The sequence below is a fragment of the Salmo salar genome, chromosome ssa12 (genome assembly GCF_905237065.1).
Source record: "Salmo salar chromosome ssa12, Ssal_v3.1, whole genome shotgun sequence".
Classification (NCBI taxonomy): Eukaryota; Metazoa; Chordata; class Actinopteri; order Salmoniformes; family Salmonidae; genus Salmo; species Salmo salar.
Window position 1 is genome coordinate 22,811,049 of NC_059453.1, and position 13,570 is coordinate 22,824,618.

Below are 13,570 nucleotides of genomic sequence, written 5' to 3' on the forward strand. Positions count from 1 at the left end.
CAATTGCAATATCATACAAGGGTCAAGAAAACCACCTCTGGCCCTTTGAGGACTGGCTTTGAATACCACTGCTAAAACGGCTGCGTTTAGGCAGCCCAATTCAGATTTTTTTTACAACGAAACACCAATTAGCGAAAAATTATCAGAATTGGGCTGCCTGTCTAAACAGCCAGTGTCACTGCTAAATACTGATACGTTGTATTTGTTTTGTGTGGGAGATCATTTTAAATGGTTCAAGATAAAGCATCGCAAGTCAAACTCAACAGTAGGCCTACAATTTGTACCAAGAACCTCACTTCACGTGTTTTGTAATGGATGGCTATTCTTACAAAGTATTAGTTGCCTATTTACCTGTATGTAAAACGTTTTATATATACAGAAGAAACCGAGGCGCCACAAGGCCGACAATTCGTAACGCAAGTCACTCAACCCACACATTTATGTGTTTATGCAGGCCAATCAACTTCAATCACAGACATCTGTGGCATCCTGTAGGCCCAACAACAAGTGCATTGCGGTAACGTGACCATCAATTTCCTGAAGCTAGTGATCAAATTGGGGGAAATAACTATTGTCATCTCTCAAGACAGATTCAGTGAGAAAACCAAGGGTGAGTCTGCATGTTGTCCCTGATCGCCTTGGTAAGAGACTGTACCGTGATCAGGACATTACACAATCAAACGATTGAGCGCGATAGTTTAAATAACTATTTAATCCGATCGATCACAGGGATCTCATATAATTCGATTTTTTTTAATGTAAATACTTGATATTTTCTAAGGTAGGATGTGGAGATATTGTGTGGCAGAAAAGTTCATATTCAAACGCACGGCCTCAGCGTGCCCTCAGACTGAGCAGTGAGCTCGAGCAAGACATGACATTCTCATTCAGAGCGTCTATCAAATAGTAGTAGAATGCAGATGGTTACGTTTTGAGGAGAAATGAATACAATTTGACGAAGTAAGTGTGTATCAATAGGCTAGGTGTTAGTTAGAATGTCATTGTAGGCTTTCTCATTATTTACTAAAGACTTTCAAAGGTTTGTTGGGCCATTAATTCTAGCTCTGCTCACGAAGCTAATTTGATTTTGACAGCTAATTCAGACTGTTCTAGAAGTTAACAGTAGTAGGCTACTAATAGGCTACTTTACAATCTTTTTAACTTGAATTATTATAGTATTATGAAATCAACTATCATGTGTAATTTATTGTAATTGGTAAGTATTTGTTTTTATTTAGGAAGTGTGTGTGTGTGTGTGTGTGTGTGTGTGTGTGTGTGTGTGTGTGTGTGTGTGTGTGTGTGTGTGTGTGTGATTTTATAGATAGATAGATATATATATCTCTCTCCGGTCAAACGTTTTAAACATTTACTCATTCAGGTGTTTTTCTTTATTTTTTACTATTTTCTACATTGTAGAATAAAATGAAGACATCAATGAAATGACACATGGAATCATGTAGTAACCCAAAAAGTGTTAAACAAATCAAAATATATATTTATATTTCAGATTCTTCAAATAGCCACCCTTTCCCTTGATGACAGCTTTGCACACTCTTGGCATTCTCTCAACCAGCTTCACCTGGAATGTTTTTCCAACAGTCTTGAAGGAGTTCCCACATATGCTGAGCACTTGTTGGCTGCTTTTCCTTCATTCTGCGGTCCGACTCATCCCAAACCGTCTCAATTTGGTTGAGGTCGGGTGATGCAGCACTCCATCACTCTCCTTCATGGTCAAATAGCTCTCAAACACCCTGGAGGTGGGTTTTGGGTCATTGTCCTGTTAAACAAACGATAGACCCATAAGCACAAACCAGATGGGATGGCGTATCGCTGCAGAATGCTGTGGTAGCCATTGCTGGTTAAGTGTGCCTTGAATTCTAAATAAATCACAGACCGTGTCACCAGCAAAGCACCATCACACCTCTTCCTCCATGCTTCACGGTGGGAACCACACAAGTGGAGATCATCCATTCACCTACTCTGCGTCTCTCAAAGACACGGCATTTGGAACCAAAAAACTCAAATTTGGACTCATCACACCAAAGGACTGGTCTAATGTCCATTGCTCGTGTTTCTTGGTGCAAGCAAGTCTGTTCTTCTTATTGGTGTCCTTTAGTAGTGGTTTCTTGGCAGGAAATCGACCATGAAGACCTGATTCACGCAGTCTCCTCTGAACAGTTGATGTTGAGATGTGTCTGTTACTTGAACACTGTGAAGCATTTATTTGGGCTGCAATCTGAGGTGCAGTTAACTCTAATGAACTTATCCTCTGCAGCAGAGGTAACTCTGGGTCTTCCTTTCCTGTGGCGGTCCTCATGAGAGCCAGTTTCATCATTGCGCTTGATGGTTTTTGCGACTGCACCTGAAGAAACTTTCAAAGTTCTTGAAATCTTCCGTATTGATCTTCCTGTCTTCAAGTAATGATGGACTGTCGTTTCTCTTTGCTTATTTGAGCTGTTTTTGCCATAATATGGACTTGGTCTTTTACCAAATAGGGCTAGCTTCTGTATACCACCTCTACCTTGTCACAACACAACTGATTGGCTCAAACGCATTAAGAAGGAAAGAAATTCCAGAAATGAACTTTTAACAAGGCACACCTGTTAACTGAAATGCATTCCAGGTGACTACATTGTTAAACTGGTTGAGAGAATGCCAAGTGTGCAAAGCTGTTATCAAGGCAAAATATATTTGGATTTAACACTTTTTTTGTTACTACATGATTCCATATGTGTTATTTCATAGTTTTGATGTCTTCACTATTAATCTACAATGTAGAAAATAGTAAAAATAAAGAAAAACCCTTGAATGAGTAGGTGTGTCCAAACTTTTGACTGGTACTGTATTCAGCTGATAACTTTAACAATAAAACATACTGTATTTACATTCAAACCTATATTGTCACTTAATAGTATAGTACATTTACATTTTACATTTTAGTCATTTAGCAGACGCTCTTATCCAGAGCGACTTACAGTAGTGAATGCATACATTTCATACATTTTTTTTTTTTCTGTGCTGGCCCTCCGTGGGAATCGAACCCACAACCCTGGCGTTGCAAACACCATGCTCTACCAACTGAGCTACAGGGAAGGCTAGTAAACACTTTCCAATTGTTTCCTTTCCACAAGATAGGCACATCGACATGAGCACAGGAGCCACCTACAGACTAGGCAGCCAAGGGACCATGGAAGATCCGGACACCCAGGAGGGCCTGCAGGTGTGTGTGCTGTGCATGAGGTGGGTCAATATTATCTCAGTGTGTGGTTGAGTCTTCTTTCTTTTATTCTTCAGGTGACCCAGTCCACCATCCTCTACCTCATCCAAGAAGCCACCAAGCTAGCAACTCCCACCCCTGTCCACAACCGCTCCATAGACTCAAAGCCTAAGACTTTATCTGTATCAAATGAAAGGTCTAAAAAGGATCAAGTGTCTGATCATAGACCTTATCCTCCTCAGCACAATTCCTCTCTCACGAGCCTTCATAACCAGCCAAAAGATGACTTCGAACAATGTAGGAGACATACAAACACAGTCCTGCCCAGTCGTCATAGTAGCAGCAGTTCATGGGAGTTGATGAGCCTGATCAACATGCAGTGTGAGAGACTCCTCCAGTCAGACGACCAAGAGGAGGGAACCTCAGCCAGGGCTCAGTTGGTTCCTATAGACTCTGACGAACATCCTCCTGAAGGTGTGGGGTGCAGTAAGAACACTGTCCCTGTCTGCCCCACTCTAGTCAGTACCAGAGGGGATTCTCCCCATCCTCATGTCAGGTCCAGGGGAGAGATGGGTGAGTTGGGTGGAGGTGGTTATTGGTCATCCACAAGTCCAGGTACCAGTTCTCAGACATCACCGGATGTCAATGGCAGCTACAAAACTAAAGCTGGTGTGGGAGCTTCAGACTCTGAGGTTGCAACGAACAAAGAAACAGGAGTCACATTTTGTCTTAACGGTGATGGATTGTCTGTGAGTGAAGAAAGCGGAAAGGTCCCCTGTGCCTTAGTCCAAGAAGACAACACAGTGAAGGAGGCCCGTCCTGAGGCAAAAGACGGGCTGTCAGTTAAACATCCGTCTGTGTCATATATAAACCTGTTTGGGCAACCGCTTGTCCACAAAGTAGGTACAATTAAGGATGCAGCAAGTCTGTCACCTCCCTCCATAGACACCATGACATGCATACATCCAGGCCCAGAACAGCTGAACCTTAACATGACCCTGGACTTCAACTCAAACATATGTTTCACCTTTGACCCCAAGGGAGACATGCCACCAGCCCCGAACTCCCCTCATAATACTATGTTGCTCATATTGAACAGTGAAGCAGGGTCTGTGATTGTGAACGCGAAGTCAGTACAAGATGCCAGTTTTCCAGGCATCAAAGCAGAGCTCAATGAAAGCGCCATGGAAGAGAACACAGACACAGTACAAGATACCAGTGTTATTACAGACTCTCCATTGGACCTCACCCAAAGGTCTATGGACATGGAGGATGACATGGACACTATCCCCGCAGCCCCGAAGTGTCCCTCTCCGTCTAACCCCATGTGGAGGTCCACCAAGGCCCCCAGGAAGCAGCTCCATCCCAGCCGGAGTGTGGATGTTGGAGACCCAGACTTCCAGGGAGTGACGTTCCGCATGCAGACAGAGCTGGACGACAGCAGGGAGCAGTGTCGCCTTCTCATCACCTCCAAGAAGTACAGGTATGGTTGAAGTCAGAGTATGCTTTGCTCTTTCTCCCCATAACTCAAAAACATGTATTATATTATTCTATTATTTAGAGTTGCCGGAGCTGTCGTAATAAAAAGCATTGTATGAAATTCAATTTCTATGTCACAAATTTCCCTATGCGGTATATTGTTGTAAAATATCTCACAATGTTCTCTACAAACAAACTGCTTTATAAAGGTGTGTGTGTGTGTGTGTGTGTGTGCGTCCGTCCTAGTGAAGATCTCTCTAGTGGTCCGACCAGGAGGTCACTGAGAGCAGGCAGGTCCCGTTCATCCCAGAGTTCCATGAGGACCAGCAGCTCTGAAGAGAGCGACCCCTCCTCCAGTGACTACCAATCTCTACCACTCTTCACCAGGAGGGGGCGCCACTACTGCACAAAACAATACCAGCACCGTAGAAATAGGCAGAACACTGCAGTCTTAGAAAAAAGGGTTCATGAGAGGTTATTTGCAGGGACTGGATGTTCTGTGTAGAACTATTTCTACTCCAGTAATCCAGGAGGGGGTACCATTACAACACAAATCCAAACACTTTAACTAGAACCATAGACAGGTGGAATACATTTGATGAGGGGGAGTTTTAATGGAGGTATTTTGGGAAACTGCTGTGTAAACATCCTAAGACTGTAATGAGTAACGTAGTGTACAGTGTTAAGGGCAGGGTTGCAAGATCAGGTTGTGCTTTGGCACTCCCACTCACCGTGCACCTAGAAAGAAAAAACAGAATGAAAGAGAAGCCGCATAGTCATTGAAACATGTCACTTCATTATTCTACAACATATTTAGGAGGATTATGGCACAAGGCCTATTGGTTTGTACTGATAGCCACTCCTTTCTCCCCATCAGAGAATAAGATCTGTGCCTCTTGCTGCACCACGAAGACTCCTCTGTGGCGAGATGCTGAGGACGGCACCCCGCTGTGTAACGCCTGTGGAATAAGGTGAGTCGCATTAAATGCAGTGCATTATCAAGCACATCGTTACGGCCCAGAGTTTCTCCTGGTCAGGTCACGTGGCAATGAACTCTGACCCTGTGGTTATAGTAAATGGTGACAGTGACGTAGATGGTTTGATGACCACAATATCACATAACCGTATATGTGAGAAGAATTAGGACTTGAAGGACACGTAAGGCCATCAATCAGTGTGACCTACAGTTGAAGTCGGAAGTTTACATACACTTAGGTTGGAGTCATTAAAACTCGTTTTTCAACCACTCCGCAAATTTCTTGTTAACAAACTCAAATTTTGGCAAGTCGGTTAGGACAGCTACTTTGTGCATGACACTAGTCATTTTTCCAACAATTGTTTACAGGCAGATTATTTCACTTATAATTCACTATCACAATTCCAGTGGGTCAGAAGTTTACATACACTAAGTTAACTGTGCCTTTAAACAGATTGGAAAATTCCAGAAAATTATGTCATGGCTTTAGAAGCTTCTGATAGGCTCATCGACATCATTTGAGTCAATTGGAGGTGTACCTGTGGATATATTTCAAGGCCAAACTTCAAACTCAGTGTCTCTTTGGAAAATCAAAATAAATCAGCCAAGACCTCAGAAAAAAATTGTAGACCTCCACAAGTCTGGTTCATCCTTGGGAGCAATTTCCAAACGCCTGAAGGTACCACATTCATCTGTACAAAGAATAGTACGCAAGTATAAACACCATGGGACCACGCAGCCGTCATACCGCTCAGGAAGGAGACACGTTCTGTCTCCTAGAGATGAACATACTTTTGTGCGAAAAGTGCAAATTAATCCCAGAACAGCAGCAAAGGACTTTGTGAAGATGCTGGAGGAAATGGGTACAAAAGTATCTATATCCACATTAAAACGAGTCCTATATTGACATAACCTGAAAGGCCACTTAGCAAGGAAGAAGCCACTGCTCCAAAACCTCCATTAAAAAAAGCCAGACTACAGTTTGCAACTGCACATGGGGACAAAGATCGTACTTTTTGGAGAAATGTCCTCTGGTCTGATGAAACAAAAATAGAACTGTTTGGCCATCGTTGTGTTCTGAGGAAAAAAGGGGATGCTTGCAAGCCGAAGAACACCATCCCATCCGTGAAGCACGGGGGTGGCAGCATCATGTTGTGGGGGTGCTTTGCTGCAGGAGGGACTGGTGCACTTCACAAAATAAATGGCTTCATGACGTAGGGAAATTATGTGGATCTATTGAAGCAACATCTCAAGAAATCAGTCAGGAAGTTAAAGCTTGGTCGCAAATGGGTCTTCCAAATGGACAATGACCCAAAGCATACTTCCAAAGTTGTGGCAAAATGGCTTAAGGACAACAAGGTCAATGTATTGGAGTGGCCATCACAAAGCCCTGACCTCAATCCTATAGACCATTTGTGGGCAGAACTGAAAAAGCATGTGCGAGCAAGGAGGCCTTCAAACCTGACTCAGTTACACCAGCTCTGTAAGGAGGAATGGGACAAACTTCACCCAACTTATTGTGGGAGGCTACCTGAAATGTTTGACCCAAGTTAAACAATTTAAAGGCAATGCTACCAAATACTAATTGAGTGTATGTAAACTTCTGACCCACTGGGAATGTAATGAAAGAAAGAAAAGCTGAAATAAATCATTCTCTCTACTATTATTCGGACATTTCACATTCTTAAAATAAAGTGGTGATCCTAACTGACCTAAGACAGGGAATTTTTACAATACTAGGATTAACTGTCAGGAATTGTGAAACTGAGTTTAAATGTATTTGGCTAAGGTGTATGTAAACTTCCGGCTTCAGCTGTATATCCCCTGTTATTCTCCTCCATGTCTACTTACTCCTCAGGTATAAGAAGTACAAGGTACGCTGTCTGCAGTGTTGGCACATCCCTAGGAAGGAGGGAAACTCCAACTCGCGCTGCTTCAAATGTGGAAACGTATCACGGCTGGCTACATCCCACCGCAAGCACTCTGCCGTGTAGGGGAAGGGAACACACTTAGGCCTTGTCATGAGGTCCTAGACACTGATACCCCAGACAGTCCCCCTCCAAGTACATGGTAATTGGCCACACCTCCTGACTTTGCGACTTGGAGTTTATTTGATCATTTATTACATCACATACTGTCATGGTGGGTCACGGTGTTGGCTGAGCCATGGTGAGTCAGTCTGACGGGTCTGGCTGCTTTTAGCACTGTAGCGTGCGCTGTCACTTTAGGAAGAAAGAGTTCAATAGAAGAACAGTCTCCTGCTTGGATGCTGTGTCTGTTGACAATAGACTGTCTGTGTCTGAAACGACTCTGACAGAAGTAGTGCACTATACAGGAAATTGGGAGTCTCTGGCCAAAGGTAGTGCACTATAGTGACTAAGGACTCATGGCTCTGGCCCTGCTTTACTGGGAATAGGTAGCCATTTTGGACTCTTTACTCCCCTTGTTTACTAGGCTTGACCTTGGTGCTATCCAGTTTGTATGTTACATTAAGTTAAATTAAGTTGAGTGATATATTATCTTTTGTTCTTGTTTGTATTTGTTTTTTTTAATTTGTTTTTCTTTTTGGTTGTTTCTGGACAGCCCTTAGCATTAACTGGCTGTAACAAAAATAAACGTTTGTATTAGTGTGTACTACACTTTTGGGTTTGGTGTGCATAAAATTCTTGTTAACATATCTTATCCGGTTTGTTTTCATTTTATCTCTCAACCTTCTGAATGTGTGTGCCTACAACTTGGTCTAGAATGAGGGATATGAATTGATGCGGAACCATATTCAAACTGATTTGTGAGAATTACTTCAGGGGTGTTTCTATGCTTAAATTAAATGCAATTATTGGGACTTTAAAATGTATCAAAATAAGAAAGAGGCAAGTTTATATCAGACACTGCTGCAGCAGGGTTGAATACATGACCAGGCCTTTGCATTATTTTGTGCTTGTAGTGAAACGGCTCTTTTCTTTTGCCGATGTGCCTTTTTCAGATCAGAAAAGCGCATAATCCATTCTGAAATAATAACCACACAGTATTTGCCATGTGCTTGGCCACCCACTTGCGTTATCTGCTGGAAATATTGGAATTCTCATGAAATATTTAGTATAGACCAGTTTTAAATGAAAATCTGACTACTGCTAGCTTGGCTTTCACATGTATAGATAAGTAGCCTATCCTAATCATAACATTTAGTTAAATCATATATTATTCGTTATACCTGGCCATAAACAAAATGGAAAGAATAGCTAATACATGATTAATTTCAATTGATAATACAATATCGAGTTAGCTAGTGTTTATGCATTACAATGTTTATGCATTACTGCAAAGAGGCCACACGTAAAAGCGCAGCACGTGTGCAATGGCACCGAAGTAATTTTGTCCTAGCTCTCCAGTTCAGTGCTTCTTCATTCATTTCTCTTTTCAGAAAACAATACATTTTTAACCATATTTGACTCCCGAGTGAAATGAAAGCCATCATAAAAGGATTCTATGGATCGAGAACTGGGTAGGATTTGCATTTGTTGTGGGAGACAGATTCTATTAAAATAAAGATCTGTAGGTATTCAATAATGGCTTTACAAATGGGATAACGGGATATATTCTTAAATCCTGTCATCTGTTAAATATATCGAAGAAAACTGACAATAGTTCACCCATCAAATCATTACAACCAGGCTTCTGATTTGAGTACAAAAAAGTGTATTTTTATTGTGTATGACAACAAGCCCCAAAGACTGTCCTAATGTGCCATTGTCTGTTGGACATAAAGTTGTCAAATGGCCTATGCTTTATTCCATACCTTAGCTCTCCCCAAGATCATAAACACGTTTGTAGGCCTAATGATTGTTGTGACTGCTTGTGATGGATGTTTACTTTAGTAAGTCTTTGTCGTAATTATTTTCAGGACTGAAGAGAAAGAGCAAGAGGAGGAAGGGGGAAGTATTTTGGTGCAGCTGGGTTTTCTTTTTTTTTTTTTTTTTGCTAATGAAAAGCGAAAAGGCAGGAGGCAGGCCCGTCGCGTGTGTCGGCTCTGGCTGGTGTCCGACCCGAGGCTCCTCATCTCGCCTGTTGGCGCATGCAGGTGGCACCGGACCCGCGGGAGGATTATGACCCTGGAAGGAGAGCTCGAGCTCATGGAGAGGGCAGATATCAGCGTGGCGGGAAAAGGGAACAAATCTACACGGAACCAGGGGTATGTATCTTTGACCAAAGAAGACGGGGCAGATCTGGAGCAGCAAAGCGCTGCGTCCTTGTCTCCAAAACAGCCAGCGAAGGATACGGAGGATGAGGGTGACTTTACGCCAAAGTGCACAGAGAGAATCGCTGCCTCCGTGAAACCTCCGTACTCCTACATCGCTCTTATCACCATGGCAATCCTCCAGAGCCCGAAGAAAAGACTGACTCTCTCGGAGATATGTGACTTCATCAGCCAGCGCTTCACGTATTACCGGGAGAAGTTCCCCGCGTGGCAGAACTCCATCCGTCACAACTTGTCCCTCAACGACTGCTTCGTCAAAATGCCCCGAGAGCCCGGTAACCCCGGGAAGGGGAACTACTGGACGTTAGACCCTATGTCGTCTCATATGTTCGAGAACGGGAGCTTCCTACGGCGGAGGAAACGATTCAAACGGCAGAATTACCGATTTGGGATGATGGATACCCGGTGCCCGCTCGAGCGCAGCGGCGTGCTCCCTGGATTTTCCTTCTACGGGGCGAACGGGATAGGACCGTGTCATTTTCAGGTACCCGGTATGGAATTGTACCATCACTTGGGCATCGAACATAATTCTGTTTCTAACCAAAGCATCCCACCAGTGAGCAGCATCTTGCCCGCGCTCTCCTCACTTTTATCAAGGAATTCGAACGTTGTCCAAAAGACGTTTCTTCCACCTCCGTCTCTTAGCATTGAGAATTTCGAAACGACGCGCCGCTCAGCCTCCACAGTGACCCAAGCTTTGGTCCCCGGATCTTCATTTCTGTCCCCGGCCTCGCTCCATTCAATGGGCGCTCCGCATCTCTGGAGCTTTCATCCCGAGTACCACAAACGGCGCTCTCTCCCCAACTCCAGCCGCATAGGAAATGAACTCTTGCAGCAACTTGGTGACAATTAGCTTAGTCAATAGTGTTTTCTGTATTGACGTGGATTCATCAGGGAAACACATCTTTGAAAGATGTTTATCTATTCAATTAAACAAATGTTTCAAATGAAAAAAATAAATGTTTTGAAGATGTCAATTGAGTCAAAATGTCTAACAATATTAGTGGCCATGTAAATGTTTGAGGCATATATTTTGTGTAAATAAGCACTTTATAATTAAATGTTTTCATTTGATTTATAACGACATTTGGCAACTTATCATTACTTGCAATTTTGAAAACAACACTGAATTTAAAAATATCAAATCATAGCAAAAAACATTTTGTAATTGAACATGTCAGATTTATTATACAACTTGTCTTGATTCACTGACGCTGAACCTCTCAGAATTAGCCTAATCTCCCATATGTGCCAGTCTTGCCAGTGGCAAATGTAATCTCTATACTTTGAAAACGTTATATTTTGCCTTATTTATCTTTAAGGCGAAGTGTGTTTTCCTACACTGTGAAATCAATAACACACAAAATATTTGCAGCGCAAACATTGTGGAGCCCTGAAACATAAAAACGCGAGCTTTCAATAACCTTTTGTTTTGAAAGGTGCCTGGTCTTATTTTTGTTTTAAGTTGACAATATTTGGTTTGATTGACTGGCGTTATAATTTTACAAATTACCATTTGACAATGTTTCATTCAGTAGCTTAATTTACGCTACATTTAGCCATTCCTGCGTGGCAGAAGATATCAGCTTCATCAGCTTGGGAACGCGAGTAGAACCCGTTTAAATGTGACGGCATCATTTAGTTTATTTTATTTTACTCTTCGTGTCAACGTGTGATTGATTTCCACACCAATTGTTAAAAACAAAAAAGCTGTTATGTATATGCAAGATCTCACAGTGCACACACACACACACACACACATCTGCCCATTCTCCATCTCTCGCTCGAGTTTCTCTGTATGCGTGTGTGTGTGTGTGTGTGTGTGTGTGTGTGTGTGAATCTGTGCGTGTCCTGCACCCCTACATGTGTTAGAAAGAAGGAATTCCACAGTCAAAACGGAACGCCTTCGTATTATAAAGGCCTACAGTTCCAAATGCTGCACGCTAAATAAGTGATGAAACATCTGCTTGTTCTGTAGTATTGTTACACGATTTATCACACGCACCTAGAGAGATCCAGCCTACATTAAACATCACATTGTAATATTCAGTGTAATGTGCAGTTGTTTACTTCAATGTAGCCTATATTTGTCTGTGTCTATAGATTCTGTGTGCTGCATAGTTCGTTTTGTCTTGGACTTGGGCTATAGTGTTTACCATATGCCTGCCTCTCCGTTGCAGAAATACCCATGTCAGCATTACTACACAGCTTTACCACACTCATATTACTCACTTTAGTTGAAAGCATCAGTGGATACAGCATAGGGATACTATTAATACATATATTTGTGGATGGGGGTCATTGAGTTTTGGGGATGGATGGACATGTGTTTTGGAGCATTTGATCTCCTGTTATAAATCCTAGTGTTATTGGATTGCTGAGCATCAGAACACACAAAACCTCTCCACTTTCCATCATTGGTCATCTCTTTGAGCAGTTTGCTTTTCCTGACACACACCATCATATTGGGCTTTTAATCAATTATACCTTTTTCTCCTTCCCCTGTTCCCCTGCCTCTGTTTAACTGTTCTGTGTGTGTGTGTGTGTGTGTGTGTGTGTGTGTGTGTGTGTGCGTGCGTACACGTCACCCGTGCGCCCCATTAAAACTCAACTCTGCACTGTGTTTTAAAGGCCCCTGAGCGCGCATGGCGGGCGATATGAAGGAGTGTGTATTTGGAAAAGGGGACCCCCCTCGTGGCAGCAGATGACAGTGACATATACCAGGAGTGCCACCCAGAAGGCTTATGAGCTCACACTTCAGCCATGCATCCACAGAGAACGAGAGAGATGAAGGGAGGAAGGGATAGAGAGAGAGAGAGAGAGAGAGTGTGTGCATGTGGGTGCACGTGCACAAGTGTTTGTGCGGAGCTTCTGAGTTTCAGGAGAACAAGGACACAGATGATGGTGCCAGAAAGGAGTTTAGTAGAGGACAGGGAATCAAGTGAAGAAGAGAGAGATGTTTGGAAAAGGGAACATCTGAAGAGTAACAGAGACAAAGAGAGTTTAACAATAGTGATGGTGGTGACAAAGAGTGGCTTTGATTTTACAGTCAGGTATTTACCTGGTTACTGAGAAATTCCATCATAATTACCTATAATTACATTTGGATCTTTGTGTTTTACTGAAACAACCACTCCTATGTGCCGTTAAGTACCAGGTAGTTTAGAACTCTTTGAAGTATGTGCAAAAATTCCATTCTTACCACATAAGTGTAAATAGGGACTGTCAAGTAAAATCCTTCCATCCTATTTTGTTGAAATAACTTTGACCGCAATGTTCTTACCCAGGATCTGTATTCAAAAAGCATCTCAGAATAGAAGTGCTGATCTAGGATCAGGTCCCCCTTGTCCATATAATCTTATTCATTATGATATAAAAGGCGTGTTGCAACGGCAAAACTGATCCTACATCAGCACTCAGAGACATTTTACGAACATGGTCCCAGATTTTCTTCTATTACTTTTAGAGATGTGATGCACCGAATGTTTCCAATTACCTCATAACTAGAAATGGGACCACAACAAAAGCAGGAAAAAAGAAAAGTCCAAATAGCCCTATTTTCTCTGCTATGTTTAGACTCGCTACGTGATGTCACAGAAGACAGCCAGATGTCATGACTTCACCGTCACTCACCCCGATCCAA

The 13,570-nt window shown here is 42.5% G+C and overlaps 2 protein-coding genes across 7 annotated transcripts; both read left to right on the top strand.

Annotated features, from left to right (window-relative positions):
• The first annotated feature begins 224 nt into the window (after positions 1-224).
• On the top strand, positions 225-8,156 carry LOC106564515 (uncharacterized). Of its 6 annotated transcripts, none has more exons than XM_014130639.2 (6): positions 225-610; positions 3,132-3,220; positions 3,304-4,700; positions 4,943-5,052; positions 5,574-5,667; positions 7,531-8,156. In XM_014130639.2, exons 2-6 carry the CDS (start codon positions 3,146-3,148, stop codon positions 7,664-7,666), a joined length of 1,812 nt encoding a protein of 603 aa, XP_013986114.2. In that variant the 5' UTR covers positions 225-610; positions 3,132-3,145; the 3' UTR covers positions 7,667-8,156. The 6 variants fall into 6 exon arrangements, with proteins under 6 accessions (XP_013986114.2, XP_045547018.1, XP_045547021.1 ...); XM_045691062.1 differs by having other exon boundaries at positions 225-641; positions 3,295-4,700; positions 7,531-8,150; XM_045691065.1 differs by having other exon boundaries at positions 225-641; positions 3,136-3,220; positions 3,295-4,700; positions 7,531-8,150.
• A 1,281-nt stretch (positions 8,157-9,437) lies between these two features.
• On the top strand, positions 9,438-11,972 carry LOC106564516 (forkhead box protein D1-like). The gene has a single exon (XM_014130640.2). It carries the CDS (start codon positions 9,776-9,778, stop codon positions 10,778-10,780), a length of 1,005 nt encoding a protein of 334 aa, XP_013986115.1. The 5' UTR covers positions 9,438-9,775; the 3' UTR covers positions 10,781-11,972.
• Positions 11,973-13,570: the final 1,598 nt, after the last annotated feature.

What these genes read in the sequence shown, in the direction of transcription:
- LOC106564515 (XM_045691062.1), top strand. Translation starts at nt 3,146, where the DNA reads ATGAGCACAGGAGCCACCTACAGACTAGGCAGCCAAGGGACCATGGAA. An exon ending in ACACCCAGGAGGGCCTGCAG is followed by an intron (nt 3,221 to 3,294) that starts GTGTGTGTGCTG and finishes TTTATTCTTCAG; the next exon opens with GTGACCCAGTCCACCATCCT. An exon ending in TGTAACGCCTGTGGAATAAG is followed by an intron (nt 5,668 to 7,530) that starts GTGAGTCGCATT and finishes CTTACTCCTCAG; the next exon opens with GTATAAGAAGTACAAGGTAC.
- LOC106564516 (XM_014130640.2), top strand. Translation starts at nt 9,776, where the DNA reads ATGACCCTGGAAGGAGAGCTCGAGCTCATGGAGAGGGCAGATATCAGC.